Here is an 18,304-nt window from a genome sequence, read left to right as displayed (position 1 = left end):
GGGCTGAAATGAAGTAGAAATAGATTTTTTGGGGATTAAGTTTATTTTCATGGCAAGAGGAACTTTGCAATTAATTGCAATTCATCTGATCACTCTTCATAACATTCCAGAGTTTATGCAGATTGCCATCATAAAAACTGAGGCAGCAAACTTTATGAAAATTAATATTTGTTTCATTCTCAAAACTTTTGACCACGACTGTAATAACCTTCAACAAACCAATTATTGCCCTCTCACACCATCAACCCTACTTGACAGCATGCTGCTAGGATTTGTCTGCTGTGAGTAGTATAAAGAGTGAGCAAGAGTTTCTTTTTACCTGCATCTCAGCGTGCTTGCTCTAACTGCATAACCATTAATAATAAATATAAATGTTCCCTTATACTATTCCATATTTAATTCAAAAGCTATTCAACACTATAATTACTGATTGCACCTCAAATCCTTCAAGTGTGTACTTTTACTTGTATTCCATAAAAGTAGGTGCATGCTGTTGGTATAAAAATGTAATGCATTTGGATATTAAATGGCAAGAAAGTGTTTTTAAACTGTAAAAAATTTAAAGTTTTTGATAAAAGGAATCTCATTTTAGGCTTCCGTATTACCGAGATGGCGTAGAATTACAACAACTTAAACAGTGACAAAACTCCCATTAGCGGATTTTGCCATTTTATTATGTTTTTAAATTAGTATTGTGTTTGTATATACGAATATGTTATGATCTGCCTTTCTGGACTCTTATTTGCTTACAGGATTCATTTTTGTTCGCTTTTAACCATTATTTTTATATCATTATGTTTGGTATTAGTTAGGAGACCTGGGTTCACTTCCCGGGTCCTCCCTGCGTGGATTTTGCATGTTCTCCCCGTGTCTGCATGGGTTTCCTCCGGGTGCTCCGGTTTCCTCCCACAGTCCAAAGACATGCAGGTTAGGTGCATTGGCGATCTTAAATTGTCCCTAGTGTGTTCTTGGTGTGCGTGTGTGTGTGTGCCCTGCCCGGGATGTGTTTTCTGTCTTCCGCCCTGTGTTCACTGGGATTGGCTCCAGCAGACCCCCGTGACCCTGTGTTAGGATATAGCGGGTTGGAGGATGGATGGATGGATGTTTGGTATCATGACAACGACTCTGCACTGGTTTCTGGATGCCATCAATTTGTGCTTATAATTCATGGCTGTAGACATTTTCTTTACTGCTACTATGCTCACTGCCAGTCACAAGGCACACAGGTTACATAACATATTACCCCATCATGACCCACCAATACAAGATGGTAGCAAGCATGTCGTAGCGTCCTTGTTTTTGATCACATTCTTTGCTTTACATTACTCCTTAATGAAAGGGGAAGCTGAAAGGTTTTTCCAAGAACAAATCAGTGTTAGAATTTCATTTTGTTTTTCTGACTTTGTTTATGGTTTATGTATTGGGTCTTGTTAATCATTTTTTTTATTTTTTTCTCAATGTACTGAATTCCAGCCTCCCTTCTGACTCTTGGCATTATTAACTCCTGTTCCATGTCTAAAACCCAGCAGAGTACTTGTTCTCTCAAATTGTGCCCTTAACAAAATATTGCAAAAAATATGAATTTACTATGGCACTATTATAGTTAATATTGGCAATTGAACAACTCCCTACACATGCCTTAACCTAAGTTTATCAGGGGTATAACATTATTAGCTTTCAAATGTATAAATTATTACAAAAAGGCACTCTCTTTCCATTCCCCATCTCTCTTTCTGTTAATTACTCAGGCATTTGTTCCTCCCACAAGTTAGTCTTCTCCTAGCTATGTCCAGAACCCTTCTCATAAAGCGTTTTCTTTAAATCCATTCCTGGATTCACTTCTTGGCTAAGCCTGAAATCTTTTCCAAAGTCAAGATGACAGTGACTACAAATATATCAGGCTAGTGTTCCGTCTTTCAGTACCTAATGTTTTTACAACACTAAACACTGTGCAGTCCTTGAAGGCTGGACATCATCTTACATTCTTCACACCATCTGTGTAGTTTAAGTTTGCAATGTGGTCCCATTGATTACATTCAAGGGACTATTTGCTACCGCTTATTCGGCCTCTTACTTTAAAATGGTCTCTGTTTACATGAATTGGTAATTTGCTGCCATCTAATGGTTCAAAGATTCTGTGGCCTCCTACTGTTCCTTCATGGCTTCTCTCTGGTTAGAGTCAACATTGCTTCATCATCTGCTTTCTAACTTTAGGGGGAATCTTCTTTGATTCCTCTTAAGGTGCTAGTCTCCCTTCCTACTATGATTTTCTAGTTTTTAAGAATCATCAAACTCAGTTTCACTTTCATTTTGTTACTTCATTGATGTTTTGATCTTGTTATTATTTTTGTTTTTTTATTACATCACCATTTTATTTCACTCAAGCACCACCTTTTTGAGTGTATTGAGCTTCTCCATTTCTAGAAACAACGTTCTGTTCCTATCACTGTGAGAAGTTACAACATAAGACATGCTCACTGCAACCCTACTGTATATAACCCAGTCCAGGTTGTGGTTGCTTTGTGAATCACATTGTAGTGTTAGCTAGAGATAAAAACGTTCCAGCAAGTCAGGACTTTTTCCTTTATACTGTCTTAAGACTTTTGAGAATCACATTAGGCATTGGCATATTTTTTTTTTAGCTTATTGTCTTTGATTTTTCTTTCTCTTTAATTTCCTGGTCCTTGACCTTTTATTCCTGCCATTGTTCTTCTTGGCTCAACACTTCCTAGCTCAAGTATACGTGGAGATTTCACTTATGTGGCACTGCAACTGACAAACGTTGCTTCACCTATCAGCATGTACAGGTGCTTTGTCATAGTCAGGTAAGATCTTTCCTTCTCAAGGCTTCCATTTGCTAACTAAAAAGATTACAATATGCAAGCTTTTCAGGCAACTTAGGCCCCTTCTTCCGTAACAAAATTAAAGATCTAAATAATTCAACTAACATAAATATATCATCTGTTTATATCTCTCCCTGTTTTCCCACTCCATCCAGCTCCTTCTCTAAGTTCTCACAAGTCACTTCTGCGTTTGTTAATAACCTGCTTTGTAAGATGAGGCCGACTACTTGTGTACTGGACCCCATCCCCACCACACTACTTAAATCCTGCCTTCATGCCATAATCCCGACTGTTACAACAATAATAAACTCATCCCTTGACACTGGCTCCGTGCCGCTCACTTTTAAAATTGCTTCTGTAACCCCAATGTTAAAAAAGTCTGGCCTTGATGTTGACAATCTTAACAATTTCCGGCCTATCTCCCACTTACCTTTCCTGTCAAAAGTTCTTGAGCGTGTTGTAGCTTCCCAACTCACCAATTACCTAACCTCTAATAATTTGATGGAACCCTTTCAGTCTGGTTTCAGGGCGCGGCACAGCTGTGAAACTGCTCTGCTACGGGTAACCAATGATTTGCTTATGGCAGCAGACTCTGGACAAACTAGCATATTAATTCTGTTAGACCTCAGTGCAGCATTTGACACAGTCAGACATGACATCCTACTGTCCAGAATGGAGAACATGCTGGGTATCTCTGGCACTGCCCTCCAGTGGTTCAAGTCCTATCTGACTGATAGGCAAGAGTTTGTTAGTCTTGGCAACAGCAGATCCAACTCAGTGCCAGTCACACAAGGAGTCCCTCAGGGCTCTGTCCTCGGTCCTCTGCTTTTCTGTATTTATATGCTTCCCCTTGGCCATATTATCCGTAGTTATGGATTGGGTTATCATTTTTATGCAGATGATACTCAGCTCTACTTCAATGTTAAAAGTGGAACTTCATCAGAGCTTTCTCAGCTCACAACCTGCCTTAGTGAAATTAAAACCTGGATGGAGCAGAACTCTTTAAAATTAAATTGCAATAAAACTGAACTCCTGCAAATTGGGACTAAAATGCAACTTAATAAAATGAGCTCCTTCCCAGTCCATCTTGGCAGTGATCTCATCAGACCTGCCTCTACTGTAAAAAATCTTGGTGTCATTTTTGATTCCTCCCTCACTTATTCCACCCACATAAATCACATTAAGAAACTTTCTTACTTTCACCTCCGTAACATATCCCGTGTTCGCTCTTTCCTCTCCTTCTCTAATGCTGAGAAGCTTGTCCATGCTTTTATCACATCCCGCATCGATTATTGTAATTCCCTACTGGCAGGTGCCCCTTCTAATCTTATATCACAGCTCCAGCTTATTCAAAACTCAGCTGCAAGAGTCCTTACTCGAACCAGCAGCAGCGAGCACATCACACCCATCCTGCTCCGCCTTCACTGGCTCCCTGTGTCCTACAGAATCGAATATAAAATCCTACTAATAACCTACAAAGCTTTAAATAACCTCGCGCCAAACTACATCAGTGACCTTCTCCATCACTATGTGCCTGCCCGCCCACTAAGGTCCTCTGATTCTGGTAATCTTGTTGTGCCTCACACTAATCTACACTCTATGGGTGACAGGGCCTTCAGCTGTATAGCGCCCAGACTCTGGAATGACCTACCAAAATTAATCAGGTCAGCTGACTCCATGAATTCTTTTAAAAAACAACTCAAAACTCATCTGTTCAGGAAGGCTTTTAGCTCTGCTTGACTTTATTACCCTTCTCTCAGTTTACTTCTCTGTCAAGATGCCAATGTAACCTGTATGTGTGTGCTAGACCATCAATTATGTTGTCTGTTTTTTTCAGAATTTACTGTCTTAATCTTCTTTATTTATTTGTCTGGTTTGTACAATGCTATATACGGTATATTCTGCCGTTCTTTATTATATTCTGTAAGTGCCTTGAGCATGGGAAAGGCGCTATATAAATAAAATGTATTATTATTATTATTATTAAGATATATCTTTCCTGAATAAGGGGCCTGAGTTGCCTCAAAAGCTTGCATATTGTAATCTTTTTAGTTAGCCAATTAAAGGTGTCATTTTGCTTGACTTCTCACTACATTCATAATGGCTAACACGGTACAACACACTAGTACTAAGGTTTCCAGTGGAACTTTTTATTGCCTGTTTCTACCTTGGTGGTATTCATGCCTGTAAGCAATTTTCAAGGTTGACTCCCTCTGTTGTAATTTATTTCCACTGAATTTATTCTTACTATACATATGCCCACTTATGAGCCTAATGCACTATATATATTCATTACAAATATAGTATAACATGAAAAAAATAAATAGAACTATGCAATAACATAATGTTAAAACCATAAAGAAGTAACTTGCATTATTTACTGTATACAGTATATTTCTTAAAATTCATATTCCAAGTTTCCCAGATTAATGGCATTCTGACGACGATCATAAGCAAATGATTATAGTTCCATTTGGACAGAAGAAGTAGGATCATCATACTGTATGTAATGATTCACCTGCTAAAGGGCAGACCATCTGCCACCATGAACATTGGGAATGGAATAGACTTAGTAATAATAGGAAAGGAAGAACATCTGCTACAATTAAGAAGAAATGTAAAGGAGCAATATTAAACAATCTCAGCAGCTACTCTAACAAACATATGCTAGGTACAATGAGTTTTCAGCTGTAGAATAATTTATGTTACCAGTAGTATAAAGTAATGAGTTACATTTACATTTGTTACTGTACTTGAGCAGATTGTGTAGAGTATTGTAGATTTTAGTTTTTTAAATAAACTTACCCTTTAAAAAGTTTATTATTTAGTAACGATTCAAGGTGGATTGTTCCAATGTACATTTGTTTGGCTATTTTAAGAATGCAAAGTTTACAATGGTCAATTAAAATAATACTGACCATAAACATTTTAGGGGTTGTAGGTCATGATCTCGGAGTGTGAAGTGTTTTAGTAAATAAAACTATCTACTGCAGAGTAAGTAGATGCATCTCAGTATATAACAGGTCAGTTTATGGACCAAATACTAAGTGTGCACTATAAAAGCTCCAATCTTAAATGTAGAGTGCAGTAACTATGTTTATGAGGTCCTTGTACAGTCGAGAATGTAGTGGAAAGGTCTTGGTATAGTGGCAGCAACAGCAGTTATTTTTATAAAATATAGACTGCAAAGAGCCATTCAGTCTTACTGATAAAAAAGAAAGCACCTTATACTGTGTCAACTCTGTTTCCATAATCTGTGGAGTCGTCTACATTCAGGGATGTTTCCTCAAACTTACGAAAACACATTAAAGTAAGGTGATTTTTTTAGATTAGCAGGGTATTTTAAAAAATGCAGCATAAATGCTAAGAATCAACTTGATGCTTTGAAAGGTAATATTCAGATAGCTATATATTGTTGCAACCAAAGCAGTGCATGGTTGTCCAAAAAGATAAGCTGTGATAACAGGTGGCATCATTTTAAAAAAGATGTTTCGGTGAATAATGAGTAAGTCAGGTGTATTTACCTCATAATTTCCTAAATGGGAATACATTTTTATTAATGTATGTTGGTAAGTATGGCATTTCTGTAGAAGAATATATGCGCTTGAATTTTTTGGCCTCACCTTTCAAGCCATGCAGTCATTTCCCTGTCTGCAGCAAAACACGCCCCACAAATATTACAATGGTAAGTGGTCTTTGTCTGTCATGCTCGTGTGGCTTCTAAGTACTGGTGACATGGAGGGCTACTGGCAACAGCTACAGTATGTTCTCTTATAAGCAACTTTATATTGATGCCACACTGAGAAAATATACAATACCTGTACATTGTATGTGCTTCAGATCCACATTGATCAATCATTGTCTGAAAAAATTCTGCTCCACCTGCATACATTTTTTGTTTTTAACACTTTCATGTATTTGAGGTAGTGCGGCACAACCACGACAATTTAAGCTTTTAAATGTTGTTTCTATATTGTAGTGCTGTGCAGATTTTATTTACTTCATGTTAACATAACTAAAAAAGCCTTTTAGTCATTTGGATATCAATTCTATTGCACCTTATTTGCAAAACTTCTTTTTAAGTAGAATTTTTAGTACTCTTTACTCCTCTGTAGGAAACTAATGAATTTTGTATGCATTGTGTACCGTGTTGATGGAACAGTACAATATAGAACAACCACCTGACTTGTAATTGTGAAATCACCTAGAAATATCAGAGGCCTTATTTATAGAGCTTGCGTACACACACAAAGAGGCTAGAAATGTGCGTATGCAACTTCCCATGCAAACATCGGGATTTATAAAGGAAAATTTGACAGAGGATTGATTGTGTTTATATTTATGCAACATTTTGGAGAAACTGGGAAATGACGACACCGTTGATCAAGTAGAGAAATGCAGTCAAACCTACTAAAAATCACCAACCATTATTACAATGAGCAATGATGTGACAAACATATTACACCTCAAAAGTGATGCATATGATGTACAGGCTATATTTCAATTCCCTTTTAAGAGTGCCAATGCTTTGTCAGTTTATATCATCTTCCTGTTGTCACTTCTCAGGGAAATGGCTGACAGGTCAGGAAGATCTCAGCCAAGCTTCACTCAGGACAATGTTCGAAGTGCATTCACATGCTCACATTTATAAGTTGATTGCGATTTATAAACAGTAAATTGCTTAAAGTGTGCCTACTATGGCAGATTTTATAAATCATATTTTTTTGTTGGGGTACAAATTTTCTTCTTTTTTAGACCCCTAGGTATTGTTTGAAGGGTTGAACTATATTAAATAATTTGTTCACATATATATATTTTATATAGTTCCCTATCACAAAATGTTGTAAAAAGCAATAAAAACAATTACAATAAACCATTATATGGTGACATTTATAGAGTGTGCTATCAACAAGCAAATACATCAAAGTTGTAATATTATACAAATAGTCATTATTTTGTACAGTATAGTGACTTTCACAGTATAGCAATATCTGGCTGACATACAGTAGATGATTTTCTTGAAATACACATTTAGAATGTGAACTTGTTATTCTGTATGTGGGTGAGGTTAGCAGCCCTTGTTTATAATTTTACTTCAATATACAGTACAGTATATAACATAAATTGACTTTACTGTTATTGCCAATATTGGCTAGTGTCATCATACATATTATATTTTGAAGCAATGCACATCTGAGGGCGGCACGGTGGCGCAGTGGGTAGCGCTGCTGCCTTGCAGTTGGAAGACCTGGGGACCTGGGTTCGCTTCCCGGGTCCTCCCTGCATGGAGTTTGCATGTTCTCCCTGTGTCTGCGTGGGTTTCCTCCCACTGTCCAAAGACATGCAGGTTAGGTGGATTGGCAATTCTAAATTGGCCCTAGTGTGTGCTTGGTGTGTGGGTGTGTTTGCGTGTGTCCTGTGGTGGGTTGTCACCCTGCCCGGGATTGGTTCCTGCCTTGTGCCCTGTGTTGGATGGGATTGGCTCCAGCAGACCCCCGTGACCCTGTGTTCGGATTCAGTGGGTTGAAAAATGGATGGATGGATGGATGCACATCTGAACGTCACCACGCTCTGTGAGCATTATGTATAATAATAATTTTACTCTTATTAAAATTACTGGTATACTTAATAATTATATATCAATGTTTTGTAGCCTCATATGGATTTATCATTGTTACTTTCTCATTATTACTCTTGCCTAATTTAATTTGTTTTTTGCAGTGCAGAGTTGCAGATATTCTGGTAGCAACAGACATAAAACAGGAGCTAACCTTGGACAAGAGATAGTCCACTATGTGGCAAACTCTTACCTGTATATACCAACACTAGTTACACAGTTAGCCTGTCTTGGCTCTCTAGATGGATAGAGGGAGAGGTCTCTAATCTGATTAAAATAGTGCATTTCTCACTCATCTCTAATATGTACACTTCAAGTAAACCTTTACATATAAAAACAGCAAACAGATAGATACTGTAGATATGTAGAAAAAGAGTTAAAGAGTTGTAGTTGGTAATGAACATAAAAGTCTATGTTTGGATTGTCAGATGCAACTACACAGTTTAAACAAACAAAGTAAGATAACCAAGAACTGAAGGTGGTATCCAAGTACAGGCATTCTGATATGGCAACATTACTTACTATGCCATCACACTGTCCATATTTGTGTTTTTTATATTTGTTGGATACATTTGTAAGTAGCTAATACTAAACACTACAGAACATGGCAGTTCTGCAAGTAATAGTGAAGACTTGTTGCTTTTATTTATTTGTTTGTTTATTTTTTTAAACCTCCAGGTTATTTTTAGCATTTTCTTTAGGTTGTAAAAGTTGCTGATTGGCATCTATAAATCCCACACAATAATCATTAGCAATGTTTTTTTTCAGGAACACATTGGTGGTGTTGTATGAGTTCTAAGATAATTGCTAGGCAATCATATTTCTGAAGGTGTAATTGCACCATCTACTGAAGATACTAGTTCAGCAGCTGTAGAAGTGACATGGTACAGTATGTGTTATGAAGCAGATGTTTTCAATTCAGCAGCTTAGTTTGTTCTTCATGTTGTGGGTCTAGACAGAATATGTTCATCACAGATACAGTACCTATGATATCCACAATTGGAAATTGACTTTGTTCTTGTCAACTACATTAAATGAACAGCACAGAACACATTAATTTATACATGCAGTCAGTTAGTAAAGTTAGTATGTATGTCATGATGAATAACAAGAGATGGTAAAGTGTAAAATATAGTGAAGCATTATGCCCTAATGCATGACTGATCCATAAATAAATGTGGTTGAAAGTATTCCTGTAATGCTTGATCGGTTGCTGTAGGGTAAGACTGATTTTTCTGTGTTCTGAATCCAGCTGTTCAGATTGTGCCAAATAGGTTCAATTCTGTTTATGACATGATTTTTCACACTTGGTTATCTAATCAATAAATACCCAGGAAGCACAAGATACCTAGCTAGATTGCATTTCAACAAGAAGAGTTTATTTTAAAAGACATAAAGGCAAGCATTTGGTTGGTCATCATCTTAGTATTTGTATTCTTTTTTCTTTTACAGAGCTCATTACTGACAGCCAGATTGAGAATGGCCAATTGAAAGCTGACCTCAAGGATAAAGTGATGTACACTTTGCTACGTAAACATCGCCACCAGACCAAGAAATCCAATCTGCGGTCGCTGGCAGACATTGGGAAGACTGTCTCCAGTGCAAGTAGGCTGTTTACCAACCCAGAAAATGGTAATACAGGTGCCAGTTTGCTGCAGTCTTTCTGTTTAATAAAATTATATTCTTTAATCTTTCAGTTTTTAATTATCAGCTTGCTATAATGATAAATAATCATTCTATATCTAACTTGTAACAAATTGTAAAAAACTATCATAATTTAAGACAAAGTAAAACATCCACCCCGTGACCCTGTAGTTAGGATATAGCGGGTTGGATGATGGATGGATGGATGTAAAACATCCAACATCAAAACAGTTTAAAGAAGTCAAATTCTACTACGTTGTTTGGTTATAATAATTTAGTTAATATATTTAGTCAATAATATAATTCTTATTGCAATTCAGTTTGAAGTATGGGTAAAATTCTCACTATAATTAACTACCCAAAAGAAAATAAAAAGGCTAATTTGACCCTAAAATTATTTTTATATGTGTAATTTATTATCATAATCATTTTTCGCCACTTAATTCTGATGACGAGCACATTAGCATCAACTGAGGCTTGGCTCAACCGACCTCCTTATCCCCAGTAACTTGCTCCAGGCTTTTCATTTGCCATACTCAGATGCTCCCATGACAGTCAAGAGATATAATCCTTCCAGTGTGGCCTGGATAAGCCCCTGAGTCCCATTGTACAGGGCCATGCTTTATACATTTCATGTGGAAGAAGCAAAATATTCATTTTTAACCTCATAACCAAACCAGCACAACTGCCTCGTTTCAATACTGAGAAGCAACAGTAGTACTTCAAAGTTCTCCCTTATTTCTAAGTTGCACAGTTTATCACTAAGACTGGGCCCAGCAACCTTGTACAGAAATGTTTTGACTATTTGTACTTGTGATCTCATTTCTGCAGTTTCATTTGGTCACTATTTAAATCCAGAGCTCAAGACAATAGACAAGGATGGAGATATAGCCTGAGTAGTAAATCGAACACTTCATCTGAGGACTTACTTGTGTGCGACCACCAGGTTTGGTACAATATCAACAAATTACTGTCACTGGTCAGATTCATTGGCTAATCTAATGACCACCTGTTCTCTCACTTGTGAACAAAGCCCCAAGGTACTTGAACTCCTCCAGCTACTCAAGTTTGATATTTGGCAATCAAATGAGACATTGGGCAATTAAAAAGGATATATTCCATTTAAGAAAGACATTTGCCATATATAAGCTGGATATTTGCCATTTGCACTGAACATCTGCAGTATACAGTAAATCCAACATTTGCCACATAAGTTCGACATGTGCCATTTTACCCAGGAGAAAATCACACACATTTGAAAAAAGACAGCACTTTTACATTTTAGAATCCTCTAAAAATATGGAAAAATAATACTGCAAGAAAAGATTGCACTGTTTTATGAATAGCAGCCCATAAAAAGGTCTTCACCAAATTCTACCCACATATGGCCTTTCACTTTGGCTACTGCTGTAAATGCTTTTGTGACCTGCCGACATCTCATCAACTTTAGTAGTCACTATTAGTTAGGCTACTGAGTATTTACTATTACTGAAATAAAACATGGACAGGACAAACTAAATGTAAAACTAATATAATTGCAACTTACGTTCATCTGTTAGTCACTTACTGCCATGTAACAAGACCTTGACAAAGGCTTTGTGTTAAGTAATAATACGTGACTAATGGGTGTGCTATAGCAGCAATTAAACACCATGTACTTATATGTTAGCAAATATCTAATCCTTACATGCATTATGCTGTTATATCTGAGTCTTGTATGATTCTGAAATTATTATTGACTGGACTCTAATTTCCTTTCAGACTAAAGTGTAGCCCATGCTTATGTTAATAATTGTACCCTTTATAATATTTTTGATCATTTCAAAGTCTGTTTGGATATCATTTTCAGTCCTTCAAGAGGTTTTACATTTAGCAAGGGTGCAATACGTCCAAGTTGGCAACAGAGAGATTTTTTTGCAGTGAGTAATTAGATGACAGAATATCTCATGACAAGTGGAGCTAAAAATTCATTATGTAAAATAAATACCTTTCAGTGTAGTCATATAATAATACATATAAGAGCTTGTAGTCAGGATATTCAGAACTGTTTTGATGTGAGATGTTGTATACAAATATCCTATTTATACATTATTTCTTCTTGTACATTCTTGAAAATGAAACTTCACTCAGAAATGAATGAAAAGCATACCTAATATGACATTTAAGTTGCATTTTCAAATTAAACATATTGTTCAGTTCTATCTGTTAATCAGTGTTAGGATTTTTAATGTCATTTGTTTTTTGGATGGATGTACTCTTAAAAAAGCTACAAATTCTGAAGCATAGGTTGCTGTTCTGTTTCTGAGTTGAAGTTGATTTTTCCCTAAAATTGCTGTTGGTCTTCATAGTAAAATAACATAAGTAGCACAAGTCTCTTTTTAATACTTTCTGCTGAGGTTTACAGATAATACTGTAAATACAGTAGTTTGGTGCCATCATTCAAATGGTTCATTTACTTGGTGACTCATGTTAGCTGTTGGTGAAACGTAAAGTAAATTTCGTTATGAAACTATTATTATTCAAATGTGTTGTTTATTTTTTATTTTGTTTATTTTAAAGCTTATATATCACATGGCCTTTGTGGACTCACTGTCCCTGTAGTGAAAATTACTGGGGACTTCCTATTCATACCTCTCATAAAGAACATTTCTCCTTCCACATCCTTGAAGAAGAGGAGTGTTGTCTGGCTTGCTCGAATATTGGAGTGGACAAAAAAAAAGTGATTGCATTAGAAATGTTCATTAGAAAAAGAAACATTACTGCAGAACTGTATACTAATTAGCAACTTTTTAAAACTGTAGTTAGAGAGAGCACATCAGTAATCCATCTTGATTCAGATTCTGTGCCCAGTTGTTGGAGTTTAAAGTTGCACCCAGTTTGCATGTGGGTTTTCCTCCAATATCCCCAAAGACATGCAGGTTAGTTGAAATGGTGACTAAAAATTGGCTGTCTGTGGACAGATGTGTGAGTGGGCCCAGTGATGGACCCAGAGTTGTTTCCTATGTTTTGTCTAGAAATTCAGGGATAAGCTCCAGTCCCCATGATCTAAATTCAGATTAAATATATTTGAGAATGTTTATATTGTCATATAAGTCAATATGCTGCATTTTGCAAACAAAATATGAGATCCTGCAGAAAGGAAATAATGAAAAGTTTTAAATTTGACATTTTAGTAGTTAATTGCCATAAGTCTTAGTAATGTTCTTCACTCCTTTGCACCATTAACTAAAAAAACACACACACACACACACACAGATTCTACGGAAGAATAGTCTCCAAAGATTTACAAAGTCTTTGAGAAGTGAAAAGTTTGTTCTCATAAATGGCTCACGCTGTTTTTTGCAGTAGTTAAGGTATAAATAGGAACTACTACACTGCAGGTTTCTTGGAAAATCAGTGGACTGAAGTTTTATTTCAGTAGAAGTTGAAGAACTAAATATAAAAACATAAAATAAAGGAAAAGTATAATTTTATTGGCTGGTATTGAATAAACAAGTAGGCTTTTAACTTTGAGAGTTAAATAAAATTGATTATATTTATCCATCCATCCATCCATTATCCAACCCGCTATATTCTAACTACAGGGTCATGGGGGTCTGCTGGAACCAATCCCAGCCAACACAGGGCGCAAGGCAGGAAACAAACCCCAGGCAGTGTGCCAGCCCACCGCAGGGCACACACACACGCACACACACCAAGCACACACTAAGGACAATTTAGGATCACCAATGCATCTAACCTGCATATCCTTGGACTGTGGGAGGAAACCGGACAACCCGGAGGAAACCCACACAGACATGGGGAGAACATGCAAACTCCACGCAGGGAGGGCCCAGGAAGTGAACCCAGGTCTCCTTACTGCGAGGCAGCAGTGCTACCCACTGCGCCACCATGCCATCCGATTATATTTATTAAGTTTGTAAATTGGAGAAATCCTTTACATAGAGTATGCATGTGATCTTCACAAGGATCTCCTGGTTGTTACTGACATGTAGATGTAGTAATATTTTTCCCAAGTGAGCCTGTCAAAGTCAACAAGTAAAATACGTTATTGTTTGCTTGCACCAAATATACTGGAAACTGATTATATGGTTGCTTTCTGCAATTGCTACTTTTGCACTTGCTTATTATTCTGTCAGCTTTTTATCTCTCTTTTTCTTCCCACGACTCCTTTCATATTTCTGCTGTCCTTTCATCACTAAAGCACGTAGTCCTCTTGAAAACTCTGTGCCTTGCCTAACAGTCCGCACTTCAGATGAGGATATTCATGTCCAGAAGAGTCCAAGCATGGGATGGCTTAGTAAGTTGAAAGAAACATTAAACTGTAGTTTGTTTGTTATATCAAAGCAAACAAACTGTTAGCTGTTAGTTGTAAAAAAAAAAAAAGTTAACATCTAACAAACTTGGCTATCACCATAAAATGTCAATGAATGAGTGAGTTTTTAATCAAAAGAGAAAATAACAAAAGGGGAAAGTAATTAATAAAAGAAAAATAACCATAGTCAATAATTAATTCAGTTGTGAAGTAAGAGTCAGGTGTCATTTAAATAATTGCTGATTATTTTGAAAGGGAGTTTACTGTGTTTCTAATATAATTTGGAGATTATATCATTTATAAGTTCAGAGCATATATACTGTACATTGTTTCACATGTTCAGTGTCACTGTGCCCCCTAGGGAACAACATCCTTACATCGCTAACAGGTACAATACAGGAAGTCTTCACTTTGACTGGAATATCAGATGGTCATTAAGGGAGCACCAACATATAAAAATAGACATATAAATAGATCTTTAGTACATATGTAGGGCTAATTTAGAATACCAGTACCAGTAAAAAATAAAAGCAGTTTATAATAGTAAAAGTGTGGTGTAATAATAAGATGATGAATTCTTAATCATAAAGTAACCAATTCAGTCTCAGCTTCTTTTTCAATGTGTGGTACCCTAAGCAACTCACCTAACCTGCTAGTGTGCCAACTGAAAAATGATTTAAAAATATAATATATCCAAGTATTGTTAGGCCTGTTGGATAAACATGTTGGCCAAATATGAAATAATAATAACGATATAGCATATGGCATATAAAATGCAGACCGGCCTAAATTTAGGAAAATATTGCCCTGGTAGTACATGGTATAATTTGCAGATAGGATTTAATGTAATTAAAATCTTCAAAGATCTCTTAATATTATTCAGTTTATGCCTTAATTGTACTCTGTTATATGATACATTCTATGATAAGCAGTGGTGTTGTTAAAACATTACATATTATACTTAGTCACTATAAAAAAGTTAATGTGGAATTGGTATAAAACTATCAAGAAACCTATTAACAACCCAAAGGACTGCTGCCATGGATAAATACAAAAATTGTAACATAAAAGTTAAAAAAACACAGTTCTCTACCTGTTCAGTTTTTTATCTTCACTTGACATGACAGATAGAGAGAATTAGCATAGTAATTCTTATTAATTTATCTCTTTTCTTGTTACAATTAGATTTAAACTCCCTGGATACATACAGTTTTGTTCATGAAATTCTCAATCAATAGGTTTGCCTTTGCTAAATATATTCATTGCTAAAGTAATTTTTCCATATGTTTAATATATGTTTTTAGGGGAAATAATAGTATGTGCCTAAACTGAAAATGTAATAATCTCCCCAGTAAATCTGTAACTCCATAGTTTTAAGACTTCCATTTAACTGTAGTTGCGACAGACAAAGATTCACCTAAACCGTCAATCAAATATACTATAAATCTTACTATAAATGGAATGGACACTCTGTTTGGCTTTCATTTATTTTATGTTTTAAAGCAGTTACTGCTGTTGAAGCTTTTTTACAGCATGCATTGTAAAAGAAATCGGAAATGTTTGTATCAGTTGTAAATGACTGCTACCTACTGTGTTAGTAAGTTATGATAAAAACCTGCAACGTATATTGCACTAAAAGGAATCTCTAAATTATATTAAAGTAGTAATTTAAAGTTATTATGCTGTGTCCTCATGACCCAGTTTGGAATAAGTACATTGTGAAAAATTAATAAATGAATGAACAAATTAGACCATGTCTAATTTGGGCAAATTTGTATTGGCTGAAAGGTCTTCTCCTGCTTTTAAACTCTCTTCTAACGTTCTTATCATTTCTGATATCACGGGTGAACGGTTAAGGGCTTCACTGAATATGCTTTAACTTTCATTATGTTATACTGACTTCACATAGCACATTGTTGGCACTTTTCAAATTAATCTGTTTAGCTCACATAAAACAAACAATTATTATGTTGCTGAAAGTCTGCTTTATTAAGGTACGCATTTAATACCTTATTATAGTGGCTGCATCAAACTGACATTTGGTTCATTATCTACAAATATGAAAAAGCTGTGCAAAAAGAGAGTGTGTCATGCCACTGATTACTAAACATTTGTTAGTATCTATCTATCTATCTATCTATCTATCTATCTATCTATCTATCTATCTGTCTGTCTGTCTGTCTGTCTGTCTGTCTGTCTGTCTGTCTGTCTGTCTGTCTGTCTGTCTATCTATCTATCTATCTATCTATCTATCTATCTATCTATTGATATGTCTGTTAATCTTCCATTTCTAGCAAGAATAGTATTTTAGGCATAATCTTGGGTATGAACGTGGGCAGAATCCTAAGTCAGCAGCTTGTATACTTTTCATTTTACCATTTTTGTCTTCTTAGTTTTATCTAAATAATCTTGTTAGTTTTTCGCTTGGATCTCTCTATATCTTCTCTCTAAACTTCAATGCAAAATTTAATGATCTTGCACAGATAATGCCCAATTCTTCCATTTTCTTTTCTCATTTTAATAGTTTCCTATTATTGGCAGTTGGTCTTATTTTGTAGTGAACTTGAATTTTATTATTGTAAGTAATTTGCTTCTAATCATTTAAAAACTCAAAATGTGCTTACCTCTTATAAAAAACAAGTTCTAATGTTCTTAAAAATACTTTCTTTTTAGTTCATTAAACAAAAATAGCTGTAAGGGCATAGCACAAATATTCAAACTATTTTGAGTACAAAATTTAGTTTCCATTTTATGAAGAAAATTTTATTAAGAGAAAAAAAACTTTTGTCATTTTTTGATCAGAAAAAAACTCTACTTTTATGTGTATTTTAGACTTTTCCTAGTAACCCTAGTTGAAAATGTACTGCTGTTAGTTTATTTTATTTTTTTCTTCATTAAAACCTAGGGAAAAAAGTGAGCCAGTAAGTAGATGAGAAGCAGGCTTTTTTTGTAAGGAAAATAAGAGGCTCCATGCAGTAATTATGGGCTTCAGTTTACAGTCTTGGAACATTGTCAATACAATGGACTCCTGAGAGGAGTATGACATGTTTACAATTATAAAGTAAACCACAATTATGCCAGCTTATACTAAACTATTATAATCCTGGTCTGATTGTAGCACAGATGACCTTTAGAAAAACAGGATTAATATAATGTGATTTTGACCAAAAATTAATATCTTTCTGGGTGAATGACAGCGGGCCATGATATAGCAATCATTTATATATAAAACTTGCAATTGACTAGATTTAGTAAGTCACTAATTATTCTATTTTAATTGCTTTTCAAGTTAATAAATGCACATCTTTTAACAGCACACTCAATGTACATCAATAGAATTGCCCTAATTTTAATGTAAACTAATAAATAATAAGTAGACAAATACTCGTAATTACCACAATAGTGTTTTTGCTAATGCCATTTAAATTGAATATCGTTAATTGCTCTTAAGATCAATTCTGCCAATAAATCCCCTGCTTTTCCTGCTTTTATTTCTGCATCACATCAACAGTATAGTTTGTGACTGATTTCAACCTTCCCTCCTTTGCCTAATTGGACATATCTATAACAGTTGTCTGATATTGATTTTATAGGTAGCCCAACTACAACTCATCGAAACCTGACATCAACCAGTTTGAATGACATTTCTGATAAACCAGAAAAAGACCAGGTATGAAAACTAATGCTAACAAATGTTGTACTGTACTTCTGGGCACAACTTCGGGGTCACTCTTTCGGTATCAGTTGTTAAGAACAGGACATAATATTGTAAAAGAAATTAAGGAAAAAGGATATGATAAGAACATCTCTGGTGCCATTTCTTTTTTTTTCTTAAATGGTGTAAACCTGGCAGCACCTTCCAGGTTACGTCCATCAGGCTGATTG

General features: G+C 35.6%; 1 protein-coding gene across 6 annotated transcripts in view; it reads left to right on the top strand.

The window, feature by feature from the left end:
- slc4a4a (solute carrier family 4 member 4a) overlaps window positions 1–18,304 on the top strand; it is a 285,556-nt gene that overhangs the window by 171,303 nt on the left and 95,949 nt on the right. For 2 of the 6 annotated variants that reach the window (XM_051929545.1, XM_051929547.1), the window contains exons 6-8: window positions 9,913–10,101; window positions 14,309–14,404; window positions 18,013–18,089. In XM_051929545.1, the coding sequence (XP_051785505.1) occupies window positions 9,913–10,101; window positions 14,309–14,404; window positions 18,013–18,089 (362 nt within the window). The remainder of the gene's footprint in view (window positions 1–9,912; window positions 10,102–14,308; window positions 14,405–18,012; window positions 18,090–18,304) is intronic. The other 4 variants (XM_051929546.1, XM_028805563.2, XM_028805567.2 and 1 more) reach the window with 4 other exon arrangements.

Source organism: Erpetoichthys calabaricus, chromosome 7 (genome assembly GCF_900747795.2).
Source record: "Erpetoichthys calabaricus chromosome 7, fErpCal1.3, whole genome shotgun sequence".
Lineage (NCBI taxonomy): Eukaryota > Metazoa > Chordata > Cladistia > Polypteriformes > Polypteridae > Erpetoichthys > Erpetoichthys calabaricus.
Note: the sequence above shows the minus strand (reverse complement) of the source record. Positions and strands in the feature narration are given on the sequence as shown.